This window comes from Colius striatus, chromosome Z, assembly GCF_028858725.1.
Source record: "Colius striatus isolate bColStr4 chromosome Z, bColStr4.1.hap1, whole genome shotgun sequence".
NCBI lineage: Eukaryota > Metazoa > Chordata > Aves > Coliiformes > Coliidae > Colius > Colius striatus.
The window spans coordinates 85,720,543-85,734,564 of record NC_084790.1 but is presented as its reverse complement, the minus strand read 5'-3'; the positions used below and the strand labels follow the sequence as shown (position 1 = coordinate 85,734,564).

Genomic DNA, 14,022 nt, shown 5'->3' with positions numbered 1-14,022 from the left:
AAAAGGGGAAAACACCCCAAACCCACCAAGGAACATGATGCATGTCAGGTGAAAGAAGCCACGTCCTTCAGTGGAGGACCCTACCCGGAGCTGGGGCAGGAGCCAGCGGCTGCCGGGGAGCCTCTGGGAGGTGGGTGGGACGGCGGAAGGGGGGCAAAAATGTGTATGAAAATAGGGTTTTTAAAAGAAAAAACCCAAAAAACAGTTAAAGCCGACAAGCAAAGTGCTAACCCTGCATCCACCTCCCCAAGCTCAGAGGACAGAGGGCCTGCGCGGGTGTGGGGCCGATGAGCCGAGCCGAGCGCAGCCGAGTCGAGCCGAACCGAGCCCGGTCCAGCGCAGCCGAGCCGAGCCAAGCCGAGCCGAGCCGAGCCGAGCCCGGTGCAGCGCAGCCGAGCCGAGCCAAGCCGAGCCGAGCCGAGCCCGGTGCAGCGCAGCCGAGCCGAGCCGAGCCGAGCCGAGCCCGGTGCAGCGCAGCCGAGCCGAGCCGAGCCGAGCCGAGCCCGGTGCAGCGCAGCCGAGCCGAGCCGAGCCGAGCCGAGCCCGGTGCAGCGCAGCCGAGCCCAGCCGAGCCGCCCCATACCTGAGCGGGGCGCGGCGGAGGCGGGGCGGCTCTGCCTCCTTCTCCTCCTCCTCCTTCCCCGCCGCCCCACCACAGCCCCGCCGCTCCTCTCCCTCCCCGCGCCCCGGCCGCTGGCGGCGGGTATAAAGGTCGGTGTGTCGGTGGGTCCGTCTGTCGGTCGGTTCGCCGTGCTGTGGGTCCGGAGGTGCCGCTCGGGGTCTGCCGACCCCATGCCCTAGCGCCGCTCGCCCCGGCCATGTCCGCCGCTCAGCTCTACACCAAGGTGAGCGGGGCGGGGTGGAGGGTGCGGGCTGGGGGGGGGAGGGGAAGAGGGGGCGTCCCCTTTGTGTTCTGGGGGAGTTGTTTCTCGGTCGCGGAGGGGATCCGCAACTTTCCCCGCGCCCCCCAGGACGGTGCCCGCGGGTGCCCGGGGAGCGGAGGGGATCCCCCGCCGCCGCTCCGCGGGTACCGGCCCGCTCCGGAGCCCCTCCCGGGCTTCCCCGCACCCAGCTGAACGACCTGGCAGGTTTTCCTGTGCAGGGAAAGGTGAACTCGGGTCGCTTTGGAGTTGGCGTTGTCCTTGGTGGGGGTCTGTCACCCGGGCGGCCGAGCTGGCAGCTAAACCTCGCTCCGCGTCCCCGAGCGCTCGCAGGGTGATTCCCGCACCCGCCCCTCCTCGTGTTCCTGAAAGGTGGAAGGAGAGTTACAAACAGCACTTAAGACTACCGTAAAGTAACCGAAACGCTGCTAAGGTGCGCGGTTTGCAGGGCCGTGGCTGTTGGGCAGGTCCCGTGGCCGGGGGCAGGTCCGAGGCAGCCGCTCGCTCATGGCAGGCGCCAGGGAACATGGCTGATGGCCTGGCAGGGAGCTGCGCGCTGCCAGCCTGGCGGCCGCCCCGGCGCTCCGCACCCAGGCTCGCTCCTGCACAGTGCCCATCGCCAGAGCCTCGAGCGCTGGTTTACGCCGAGAGCGGCACCTAAGCGAGATAATCGCGCTTCCCCCGCCTCAGTTGTGGCTGTGGGGTTACCCGGGCAGGGTGCGCGGCGTTCCCGTTCTTTGGCCAAAGCTGGGGTGCGCCTCGCCTGCTTCGAGGCTTTCCGCTCCCTTCCCAGCGGGAGGCTGGTGTCCAGAGACGTTTTTTGCGGATTGCCTGGAGCTGATGAAAGAGCTCCTTTGCACGCAGCGAGAGGTGTGCCCAGTCCGGAGCAGGAACGGACAGGCACAGTCCTCTCCCCGTGCTCAGCATCTTCCCGAGGCTGCCCGGGAGCGCTGCAGGCAGCCAGGGCACGGGGAATGTGCTCAGTGAAAGCCATCGATAACGCCAGGCAGGGGCTCATCGAGAAAAGTGCTTGGCTTCAGGACGGTTTTTACTGAGAGGCTGTGAAGTGCCAGCATCATCTGCTGTCATAATGAGAGCTGTAGTGTTTCAGATGCTGCCTGTGACCGTGGTCAGTGTGGAGATGCTGCCACACCGGCACCAGCCCTCTCCGAGGAACCACTTCTTCTCTCTGTGCTAGTCTCCTGCCCATAACTTTGATGCAGATTTCTCCTTCTGTAACTCATTTTGCTGGTGGTTTTAGGGGGTTGCCACTTATTTTTTTTGGCCATGGGTGTCAAACAGATGCAGGGTGAAGTGTGACTCTGGCTGCTCCTCCTTTGAACCCGTGGGAGTTTAAGAAGCCCCACTGGATTGACCTCTGTCCTTCTTGGGAGCAGTTCAAAAGTAACATCTCAGGTCTGAAAACTCCTTTTTCCTTTGGAAAGTCCATAAGGGGGCACAAGGAAAGCCGTGGCTAAACTGCTGTGATGTGCCAACCACAGCATCTCATCGGATGAGTGCATGGATGCGATGACAAGTGTCCCTGGGGAAGGGGGAGGCTGGCTGCAAGGGCTCTGTTATCCCCATCTATGGGCTGGTTGTAACAATCAGGTTAATTGATTCTTAGCTCGATGATCAGGTAATTAAGCTGTGTCGTGTTTGGATGCTGACTTGTCCTGTTTGTGTGCTGAATGGGCGTAGGATGCACGCTGGGGCATGGCTTGCAATCCTGTTGCTGTGTAGGGATTTCTGAGTGAGGCCCTTGGGAAGTGATGCAGATTTGGTGACAGCTTGCCCATGTCACTGGTTTTTAATGTGTTTTTAACGAGGACAAAGATTCTAGTTGAGAGCTGGTGGCCTCAGTGCCGGCCCTTGTGCTGCTGGCTGGCTGTCTTGTGGGGATGTTTCAGGGATCTGCCTGGTGTGGTAGGTGTTGGGGCCATGGATAGTGACTTGAACCCATATGAGTCATCTCTCCTGCTGGGCCACCTGCATCAGGCCTCTGTGGGAGCTCTGGGCTTTGGAGCAGCAAGAAGATGTGTCCTGTGGCCTGGAGTATGTGAGAAAAAGAGCAAAGAAGGCTTTAAAAACTGTAACAAACCCAACAGCTTTAAGATGTGGAGCTTGATGGTGCCAGTTGCTGATGCAGGTTCCCATGAGGAAGCAGATGTGTTGCCCTGTCCTGAGTTTGGGAAGTATTAAGGAAGGTGCCAGTGCTTGCTCACATGTCACCTCTGTGTGGATGTGTGCATTTGGCCCTGTGGCCTATGGTCATGTACATATGACATATACATACGAACTCACACACCGTAGTGGCCTCTGAGTGTGTGGTTTGGAGAAGACAACCTGCTGTGGAGGGCTGTCCTTCCCCAGGCAGGTGAGCATTGGTGCACCCTCTGCTCACAGCTGCTAAAAGATTCTGTTAGAGGGTAACTGGGCATGGGGATGAACAGAGGAAAGGAGGGAAGAGTGGGAGAGCTTCAGTGAGGTGTTGCAGTTCAGGAGATGACCTTCCAAGAAGAGAGGTGGGACCTCCTGGACCACCTTGTCATTGGGATAGGGATGGGGCTTTGAGGGAAGATGCAGAGGGAGGGAAAGTGGATGATCTGGCTTACTGGAATCAATACAACTGTCTTACTAAAAGCCTATTGATCCCATGTGCAGTGTTGCATTAGCACAGCCACAACCATACCTCTCTCAGAGTCCTTCCTGCTCCTGCTTGAGCCAGGATGAGAGAAAACACTGGGGAGGCACTTTGGAGTGACCAAGTGGGACATTTCAGGTCTTCCCCTCGCCTGCTTGCTGCTGGGCTGCATTGGGAGCTGCTCTGTGTTGTGTATTGAGCTTCCACTTGATACTTGCAGGAGATCTCCTGGGAGCTTGTGAGACAGGTAGTGTTTTCTTGGTGCTTAAGTCCGTGCTTGTTACACTATGCTGATGAATTCTGCTGTGTTAGACTCAGCAGTGCCCTGAGGAGCACTTAAACTGGAGAGGAACCTGTCCTGGAAACATTGTCAGCTGTCATTTTCTGGTGGAGACCCTCTCCCTGTGATGTCTCATCTGAGCCCCTTTAAGAGCAGGGGTGACTGGTGTTTAATAGTCCCCATCAAACAAGATAATTAGCAGTTGTGCTTAATTATGAGCATGAGAGTAGTTCCAAAACTGCATCAGCCTTCAAGCATGTGGGACTCCACTTGGGTAAGGAGTGGAGACCATTATAGGTCCAGGAAGGTGAGGCTGGAGCACCTCTTCTGTGGAAACAGGCTTGAGAGAGTTTGGGGGTGTTCAGTCTGGAGAAGAGAAGGCTTTGGGGAGACCTTAGAGCAGCCTCCAGTTCCTAAAGGGGCTGACAAGAAAGCTGGAGAGAGACTTTGTACAAGGGCCTGGAGTGACAGGACAAGGAGTGATGGCTCCAAAGTGAGAAAAAGTGGATTTAAACTGGATCTGAGCAAGAAGCTGTTCCCTGTGAAGGTGGAGAGGCCCTGGCACAGGCTGCCCAGAGAGGCTGTGGCTGCCCCATCACTGGCAGTGTCCAAGGGCAGGTTGGATGGGGCTTGGAGCAACCTGGGGTAGGTGTCCCTGGCCATGTCAGGGGGTTGGAACCAGGTGAGCTTTAAGGTCCCTTCTGAGCCAATCCATTTGGTGATTCTCTAATAACACTCTTGTTACTCCCAGTGCCCAGTGTGGTACCTGGGCACTTTGGGATTACGTGGCTATGGATTTTATTTTGTTGCAGAAGGAAACAGGAATTTAATGTGACTTGTGTTGCAGAAGAGGAGCTGTATGGTAAAGGGTGCAGACCAGGTCCTGTAGCTGCTGGCGAGTGGAGTAGGGGACTTAGCAGCATCGAGGACTCCTGCTAACAAAATTCAGCTGGAGAGCAAGTGGAGCTTTGCCTGACCTGTGTATGGCCCAGTCACCTCATGCAAATGCCTTTCTAAGCCTGCTTGGGGCTGGTCCTTCTGCTGCCCTGTCCCTGGGGTTCCTCCTGCAGCGGGGCAGTGGTGAGATGTTCCCAGCTGCAGCCCTGCCCAGCCAAACTGGGATTCTCAAACCCTGTCAAGCTGAAGCAGAAGGCCAAGGCAGGTGTTTCCTTCCCCTCTAAAGAAACCTGTAGCTGATGGACCTGAACTGCAGCTGAAGTAACTGCAGTCCTTTCCCTGTAAGAAAAGACTGAGGGGAAAACCTCATCAGCACTTCTGAGTACCTAAAAGGTGAGTGTCAGGAAAATGGGGTGACACTGGGGTTTTTTTGCAGTAACCAGTGAAAGGTCTAGGGGTAACAGACATAAGCTGGAACATGAAAAGTTCCAGTTAAGCATAAGGAGAAAGTCCTTTGGTGCTGAGGTGAGGGAGCCCTGGCCCAGGCTGCCCAGGGAGGGTGTGGAGGCTCCTTCTTGGGAGGTTCCTGTGGCCCCTGATTCTGGGGAACCTGCTGTAGCAGGGAGTTGTGCTGGAGCAGCTCTGCAGGGCCCTTCCAACCCCCACCATTCTGGGATTCTATGCTTGCTCATTTGAGCTGGGTGGGGTGGAGGAAGGACATTGCCCCTGGAAGGTGCCATCCCCAGCAGCAGTTCCATTCAGTGTTAAAGTGGACACGAGGCTTGTTGGCATGGCTGCCCTTCCTTACTGTAAGTTGCAGCTCTTGGTATTATTAAAACAAGTCTATTTGCTTTTGCTTCTGTATTCTCTGCTCTTACAGGTCCTTCTTAAAATATGTTAATTGTTAATTTAAGCGTAGCCTCCAAACTTCATGCAAAACAGTGCTTCTGCCAGGCTGGGGAATACACTGTGCCTGTCTGGCCCTGGGGGGCTGTGCAGCTCGAGATGTGCTCCTTCACAAGCTCTGGATGAGTGAGAAACCAGAGTATTCCTTTTGGGTTTTAATTCTTTTCTCCATCCTATTATGCAGAGTGACTGTCACTTGCCAAGTATTTCTTTTTTTAATAGATGATAGAACTTAATGCACTGAAAAATGGTCTTCTAATGGCTAGTGTTGGGGTTGGGAAACTCTGTTTTTTGCTTAAAGTTGCTGTATTAAATGAAGTAGCTGGAATGAATTGGTGGTTTGTGGCCCTGGGGAGAAACGTTTCAAAAGCAGGGTAAGTATTGCCAGTGTGGTCACACACTGAGTCAATGAGTTGGCATAAACCTTCTGGCATCAAATGCTTCTGGAAATGATTTATCCTTCAAGGCTTGAGGAGGACTCATCCTTAGCAAGTGTCTGTACTGGTTTGGGCTCGAGGAGCAGCTGGGAAGGAGCAGAGAAGATTTTCTGTGCATTGTGTAGAAAGTTTGGGATTCAGTCCCAGGACATCCACAAGACTCCTGCTGCAGATCTTCTGGACTCCTTGCCCCTGCCATTCCTCCTTGCCCCTGCCATTTGCAGCTGCTGTTGGGAAATGCAGGTGATACATGAAGGTTTTGGGGTTTTTGAGTATGGGAACATGTCTGGGTCATGACACAAAGGTCAGAACTGCTCATAGGGCACCCTGGGATTGCTGCTTACAGGTGGGACCATCTCACTGAAGGAACTGGTTCTCTTGGCATCCCTGGTCTCCTCCTGATCCTGCCTCTATATTAGCTGCAGTCATGGAGAGAAAAATCACTGAAATGTAAAATACGATTGTTCCAGCCAGTTCTCTGCAGCTGGGGACCATGCCAAGGCCATGGCCATCTCAGCAGCAGCTCAGGGACCTCCTTGACTTCCCTGTGATCACACAGAGGAGAGAAAAACAAAGCCAGATGTGGAGGTTTGAATACCGTTCAGTCCACTGGTTGTACGGCCTTGAGTAGACGTGAGGGAGAGGAGAGATGGGTGCTGGTGATTTTGTGGGCATTTCCCTCCTGCAGCCACCCCCTGCAGCCTGCTGAAGCTCTCCCTGTGTGGATGCACATCCCATCCTGCTGCAGGGCATGCTGTGCCAGGGAGCCTTTGTGCTGCAGAGATGTTTTCCTTTCTGTTCCTGCAGTTGTTCGTCTCAGTTGTGCATCTCATAGCGCTTGAGCTGGAGTCAGATGAAATCTGCTGAGCAAAGGAACATGGAGCTCAGTGCTGGGGCAGGGTTTAATGAGCTTCACTCCTGCTTCTTGCTCTCTTGCTGGTTGGGGTTAGTCAGCTTGCCTTTTTTAATAATTAATTTTAAGAATTCTTATCCTGATACTGTTTGAAGGGTGTGAAATTGTGTGGGGGGGTGAATCCCACTGCACAGAAGGCCAAGTTGCAGCTATCTGCTGGGTTAACTTCGGGGTGAAGGATGGAAACTTGGGGACAGCAGTGGGTCTGGACCCTCAGACAGCAAGTTGCTTGTACTGGTCTTGTGGTATGGAGTGGGATGGGATGAGTCAGTCCTGCCTTTTTTTACGCTAGGGAAAGAGTTTAACTGAGGGTATTTGTCACAGGCAGCCTGGTTGCTCTTGAGGAATGCATTTACACTGGAGGATTTTTGCTTCATTATTCATCTCTGCTGCCAGTAACCTGGTCTAGATGACCTTGAACATGAACATGTGCATCCCTTGTGATGACCAAGAAAGAAGTCTACATGTGTTTTTATTTCAGATATATATATATATATACACACACACACACACACATATTTGAAGCTGATCTCAGTCATTGTAGTGCAATGCAGTTCTAGACATACTGACCTTTGAATTTACATGCTGATTAGTTGGTAGCTCTGATGTAAGAGGAGTCATGTACCCTTACTGCGATAGTTGTCCGGGAAGGAAACAGCAGGAGTAGCTTAACTTCAATGTGAAGGTGGACTTTGGACCTTATGAGTTAGTCGTTGGTGTAATAAATAGAAGGCAGGGTAGCTGGAGCCCTCAGTCTGGGAGTTTTGTGGTTTTTTTTTTCCTGTGATGTTATTTTCTGCTCTTTGACCTGTTCTGCAAACAGAGTCGTTTTGTGGTGGGTGAAGGAATATCAGCGTGAGCTGCAGTTCTGGTCAGGAAAATCACTGGTTTTGTTGCAGCAAAACCCCAGGCTTTGGCAGACACCTGAGCTATTTGGAAAACATTTTGGTGAAGAACTTGCTATTTAGCAAAACTGGGAGGAAAAATCTCTGTGGGCTTTCTGTGGCATGAGTTGGTTGTGTAAAGCAATTGCCCTCATATACCTCTGGCCTGCTGTGAGACACACCTTGTGGGGTTGGGGTGTGTTTTGGCTTAGCCTGGTCCTCCATAAATGAGCAAAGACCTGTCCTGAGATGATGACAGGGCTAGGAAGGACCAGGAGTCAGTGGGTGATGGGCTTCATGTAGCTTTCCTTTTTGGGATACTCGTTAATGTGATGTACAGGTCATGGTAAACTCATCAGTTTTATTAATGAGGCTATTAAGGGTTTGATATTTCTGCTTTTGGCCTTTCCTGCAGTATCCAGAGGGTTTGGAGAAGAACATCCCTCCAGGGAACAACCTGCAGCCTGGAAATGTGACTTTTCCTCCAGCTTTGTTCTCATTTTGTCCCTATCCAAAGTCTTCTCCGGCAGACTGAAACCTACGTGTCACGGGAATGTGTCAAAGGCTGGACTAAAGGACTACGAGAAGTACATGCAACATAGGTCTATGAATCCTTACTATAAGGAATTTATATTAGTACTGGCTTTTAGTCCCCTCTGCTTGTTCACATGAAGCAGGTGGTGCTGTGAGGATGTTCAGACTCTGCTCTGGCAATTACAGCAGATCACAAGCAATATGGTGTAACATATCTTGCTGTCCTCCCCAGCTTTATTTATGATGCAGGGCAGGTCATAGGATGCCCTGGCCATGTTTTCCTTCATGCATGGCTATCACCTCCTTCTTAGTCCATGTTCCCCTATGAGCATTTGTGGTGGTACCAGTGGGGTGGTCTTGGTGCTCGGTGTTGGTGTGCTCCAGGTATTTGGTGCTAATGTGGCTTGGCTCCTCAGTAGGAGATTTGTGCAGTGTCCACCTGTCACATTCTGCTTTTTGGATGTTCCTGAGGTTGATCAACCCTTTTAGCTCATGCCCAGTTCCCATCTGCTTTTCGGATGTTCCTGAGGTTGATCAACCCTTTTAGCTCATGCCCAGTTCCCATCTTGCAAACCATGGGCAGCCCCGTGAGACTGGTGGGCTCTGTGAAGGGATATCTTTTACTTATAGAATGGTTTCAGCTGGCAGAGACTTTTAAGCTCATGGAGTGCAGCCTCTGTCCCAGCCCGATCACCCACCTGCCCATTGCCCTCAGGGAAACATCCACCCAGCTCTGAAACCCCTCCAGGGACGGTGACTCCAGCACCTCCCTGGGCAGCCCCTTCCAATGCCTCACAACCCTGTCAGCAGAGAAATTTCTCCTCACATCCACCAAAATGTGCAAGTGCCACTTCAACTCAGCTAACCCATACCCTCACCTTTCCCATGAATCATCACCCAAGCTCTCTTAGATAGTCCCACTGAGGTATGAGGTGCTGGTAGGATGTGCCAACCACCATTTACAGGGTTGCTGGATGCATTATGGATGAATCACAGCCACCACTTATCAAAATGACCGTTTGCATTTCAAGAGTCTTCAGAGAAAAAAGACCATTCGTGTATTTAATACATAAAGGTATTAAATCCTTTTAAAAATCACGGGGGACAGTGATGGGAACATCTGGTTTCTTCTGCAAACCCCACTGGGATGATTTCAGGTGTTTCACGCAAACTTCCAGCCACCGAATCCCCGAGCAGGCTGGACATGAGCAGGCAACTGGGCCTGGCAACATGTCTTAGCAAATGAGTGTTGAACACTTTTTAAAGAGGGGAAAAAGCCAGCCTAACCCCCACAACTGCTGCAGAGGTGGTCCTTGGCGAGCAGAAAGTTGGCGTAAGCGTATCTCGAGGCCGTGAGTGGACGCAGCGATGCTGAGGTGATGGGAGCTATAATTTCCAATCTAATTAAACTGAGTGACTCCCTCGTGGATTTATGCTGCTTAATTACTTGAAGCTCTGATGACATGAGAGCTGTGGGTATTGCTGTTTCTTGGGCAGTGAGTGTACCGTGGTGGAGTGATACCCACCGAGTGCTTTGGGGAGGGCTTGTGTCTCACTCAAGGATGTATCTCCCGGTGGGGTGGGGATGGAGAGCTGGAGGTGGTTTTCATGTGGCACTACTGGACTACTGTGGTCTTGGATCAGTCCCACGTGTCCTGGCAGGATCGTGTGTCTGTTTATGGACAAGGCAGAAGTGCAGGGAGAGGCCTCGCTCCCAGCCCGCACAGGCCTCTGCGGGTGGTAGGTGCGAGTGCTCGTGTGGGTCTTGCCAGCCTTTCTAGTTGTGGCTGGGTGCCTGTTTCTTGCTTGGTTGCTGCCTGATTTCACCACTATCTTCAGTGATTAAAACAGTGAACGAAATGACAGACCAAGTGCCTCTAATCCAGGACTTGGCTGATGTTTTCCCCTTGCTTTCCTGTGTCCACTGGGCCTTGCCATAAGTCACTCCTGTGCTGGAACAGACTGTCAACACCTGCACTACCATCTTGTAGGTAATGGGACCAACAAGGTGTGTTTTGGCTGAAGCAAGGCCCTCAGTGCCACTGCAGAGCTCTTCTGGAAGCTGTGTCTGCACGAGGTGTAGGTGTCTCATCCAGGGACTGCTGGAGAGCCTCAGTGTTGTCTGCAGGGACTTCCCTGTTTGGAATGTTAAGGTTTTCCCCTCCATATTCTAACGTTGCAGAAATGCAGCTTCTTCTGTCTGGCAGTGGCAGCTGAAGTGCAGCTGGGGACACATTGTTTGTGGGTGAACGGCTTTTCACTGAGGTCCCTGGGTAAGGGACATTGTGTTTGAGCTGGACCTGCCCTTGGCTCTCCTGTGTGGCCCTGGGTGTTACAGAGACCCTGGCCAGAGAGACAGAGAGGATGCTCATTGCTCACGTATGTTGAGCTTAGAAATGCCAGGTTTGAAATGTCTTGCTCTGCTTTCTTTCTCCTTGTTTTCTTTCTTGTTTTCATAGAATCCCAGAATGGGATGGGAAGGGACCTTAAAGCTCATCTTGTTCCAACCCTGTGCCATGGGCAGGGACACCTTCCACTAGCCCAGGTTGCTGCAAGCCCTATATAACCTGCCCTTGGACACTGCCAGGGACAGTGCAGCCACAACCTCTTTGGGCAACCTTTCTGAAGCATTGATTTTTGTTTAGACTTAGCCCCAGCGAGGTGATAACTTGGTCCTTCTTGTGTGGAGTGATGAATGCTTATGTCTGTCCTGCTGTAGGGGATGGAGGCAGAGCTCTTCAATAAAATCGTCCCCTTTTTTAAAAAAGGAGCAAAACGTATGTTTTAAGCATGTGAATCTGAATTCTTGAAAATAATTGATGCTTAGGGTTTAGGGCTGGTGCTTTGGGTTCAGCTGGTGGCAGGAACTGCCTTGCATCTCAGCCTTGGGGGTGATTTCTGCTGCCCAGCCCTTTGGCTGCTCTCTGGGAGCTGCTTTGAAGTTTCGTGTGCTCTTGCTGTGCCAAAATAAACTCAGAGCTGAGGCTGTCGGAACTAATCTTCATCTTTTCATGCTTCACCTTCCCCACTGCTGTTTTGATGAATGATGGCTGTACTTGCACCTGCTTGTTTTAGGGAAATCCCTCCCCACTGTGTGAGCATGAGGACCATCCCCGTGGTGCCAGATGGGCACAAACACTGCTGCCCGGCTTTGAAATATCCACTTGCTCCACCCTGAAGGTGGGTTTAAATCATCTTTAGGAACACAGCTTCCTTGAATTTGCCTTTCAGCATCAGACATTCCGTGCTAGAGAAGATGGGGTGGCTGAGGCTGCTTCAAGCTCTTTGCAGTCCTCAATTAGCAAACTGAGAGCAGACTTTTCCTCCCCAATCCTTTGTATCCCAAGGTCCAGCATCAGGCAGAAGGACTACTGAAAGAACTACTGAACTCACCCAAATACAGCCTCCCTGGGGCCCTTCTTTTTGTCCAGGAAATGGTGTGGTGCAGAAATCCACGTTTAAAGTCTGTTCCCAGAAACAGAACGTACTGTTTGGCCATGGCAAAAAGTCTGTTGATTCTCCAAGATTTCACTATTTTCTGGTTTTATCTTCTGGTTTGGGTTTTTTTTTGGTGATTTTTTTTTTTTTTCTTTCTTATCTGAAAAAGTTGCTGTCTCCTGATGGTGTTTGCTCAGGTACAAAGTTTAAGCACTGGAAGGTCACGTGCAGTAAATCAGCAGAATGCAAACCCTGCTGTTGCTCACAAAAGTTTTCCAGGGTCTCATCTAATCATTGACCTGAAAAGTACTGAGTAGCTCCAACTCTTCCGGTGAGGAGGGAGCTCAGCCCCCAGCTCAAGGGGTCTTGACATCCTTCTGCTCCAAAGGCTGACGTTTTTGAACCCTTGGATATAAATTGTGCCTGAGAAATTATTTGCTGTTACATCCTGATTTTTTAAGTTGGTATTTTTAAGTAGCAGGTTAACTTTCCGCCCCCTCCCCCTTTTTAGTTTTAGGTGACTCCAATATTCAGTCACTTGCAAGGTATTGTCCAAGTCTACGGTTTTCACCAGTCTCTAGCATGATGTTTTTTGGTGTCCTTGTGCAAAGACTGGATGCTGTGGCTGATGGAACATAGTCAGGACTTCAGCGTGCAGAGGTGTTTTTAGCTATGGGACCATGCAGTTAGTGAAGTTTCAACCTTTTAGCAATTTTGCTGGCAGTTTCTTGTCTCTCTGCATTCAATACTAAAAGCTGAACATTTCTAAAGGGAAAAAACCTCCTCACAAAACAATTTGATTTTTTCCTTGGTAATATTTTGGGGACAATCTGTTTGTGACTATTTTATCCAGCGTGCCATCTCTCGACCGTAACCCTCTTTGATGTGGCTTATTCAGGGGAAAAATGGCATTACACACTACCTCAATCACTCAGATGTCAGAGAGGATATCGCGTTTGAATAATCAGGGGAAATTTGGGAAGATTTAGTAATGCCAGGAGACATGACCCACTTTCAGATAAACGCTTTTCAGACAGTAGAGGTTGAGTGACATCGTGGGGGGAGGGAGAAGCATTAACAGGATAGAAATGATTACTGTGATTACTACTTGTGATTTTTGTTAGGGTTGATTTTACAGTGCTGACCCTCTCCCAGGCTTGAGATGAGTTTGCTTTCTTTTTCTGTTTTGTTTTGTTAGGGTATTTTGTTTTTTAGAAAGCAAATGCTGTCACTCACTGCTTCTTGAAGTTTTGAAGCCCTCCAAGGAAGGAGCCTCCACACCCTCCCTGGGCAGCCTGGGCCAGGGCTCCCTCACCCTACACTGAAACAGTTTTTCCTTATGTTTAAACGGAACTGTTTATGTTCCAGCTTCATCCCATCACCCCTTGTCCTGTTGCTAGATACCATCAAAAAAAGTGCTGCCCCAAGCTCCTGACACCAACCATTGAGATATTTGTAACTGTTAATGAGATTCCCCCTCAGTCTCCTCCTCTTGATGTGGGGGGCTGCCTTGAGTGTCTCAGCTCAGGAAGGTGTCCCCCAATGAATTGCATCTTAAATACATAAAGACAGAAAAATATGCCTCTATAAAGCCAATTTCTGTGTTTTCTTCCTACCACAAACCTATTTCTGTTTTACTGGGGGGCTTCTGGCCAAAGGAGCAACAGAAATTGCAGAGGTGTAGCACTGTGATGTTGTGAAACTGTGAGAAAGCCAAACCTGATGCTTGAATTTGTAGTGTATAAAGCTTTTCTTCAAAGACAGCAAAAGAGAGCATTCCTCAAGTGGTAACCACAGGATTTTCAGCGGTGCAAGTCCTGTCAAGCAACTTGTTGTGGCTGATCCTTTGTGCAAGGTTTTACTTTTGCAGTTGTATGAGCAGAGCAAAACAAACGTAGCCTGCTCAAAACTTATTGTAACTGGTTATTAAAAATCATCCTGTAATCCTCCCAGAGTATAGCAACAATTTCTATGCCTTAATTTCAGGTTGTAGTTAAACTCTGGCAGTGTCTTGCAATTTGTTCTGTGCTGGTGTGGATGTCCAACGTGATGGAGCAATGTTAGACTCTGTTCCCACTCCTGAACATGGGGAAAAACTCCACCCTAGGAGTGTGCTGGAAGGGGCTCCAAGTTTTCAACTTTGTTATGTTTGCAAACAACCTTTTGGATGATCATTCAAAAACACATCTGAAGGTGTATTTTAATGCT

At 50.8% G+C, this 14,022-nt stretch overlaps 1 protein-coding gene across 2 annotated transcripts in view; it reads left to right on the top strand.

Moving 5' to 3' along the window:
• Positions 1 to 782: 782 nt before the first annotated feature.
• The window catches only part of MYO5B (myosin VB), a 167,976-nt gene continuing 154,736 nt past the window's right edge, over positions 783 to 14,022 (top strand). For both annotated transcript variants that reach the window (XM_062017889.1, XM_062017888.1), the window contains exon 1: positions 783 to 845. In XM_062017889.1, coding sequence (XP_061873873.1) covers positions 819 to 845 — 27 coding nt within the window. In that variant the 5' untranslated portion in view covers positions 783 to 818. The remainder of the gene's footprint in view (positions 846 to 14,022) is intronic.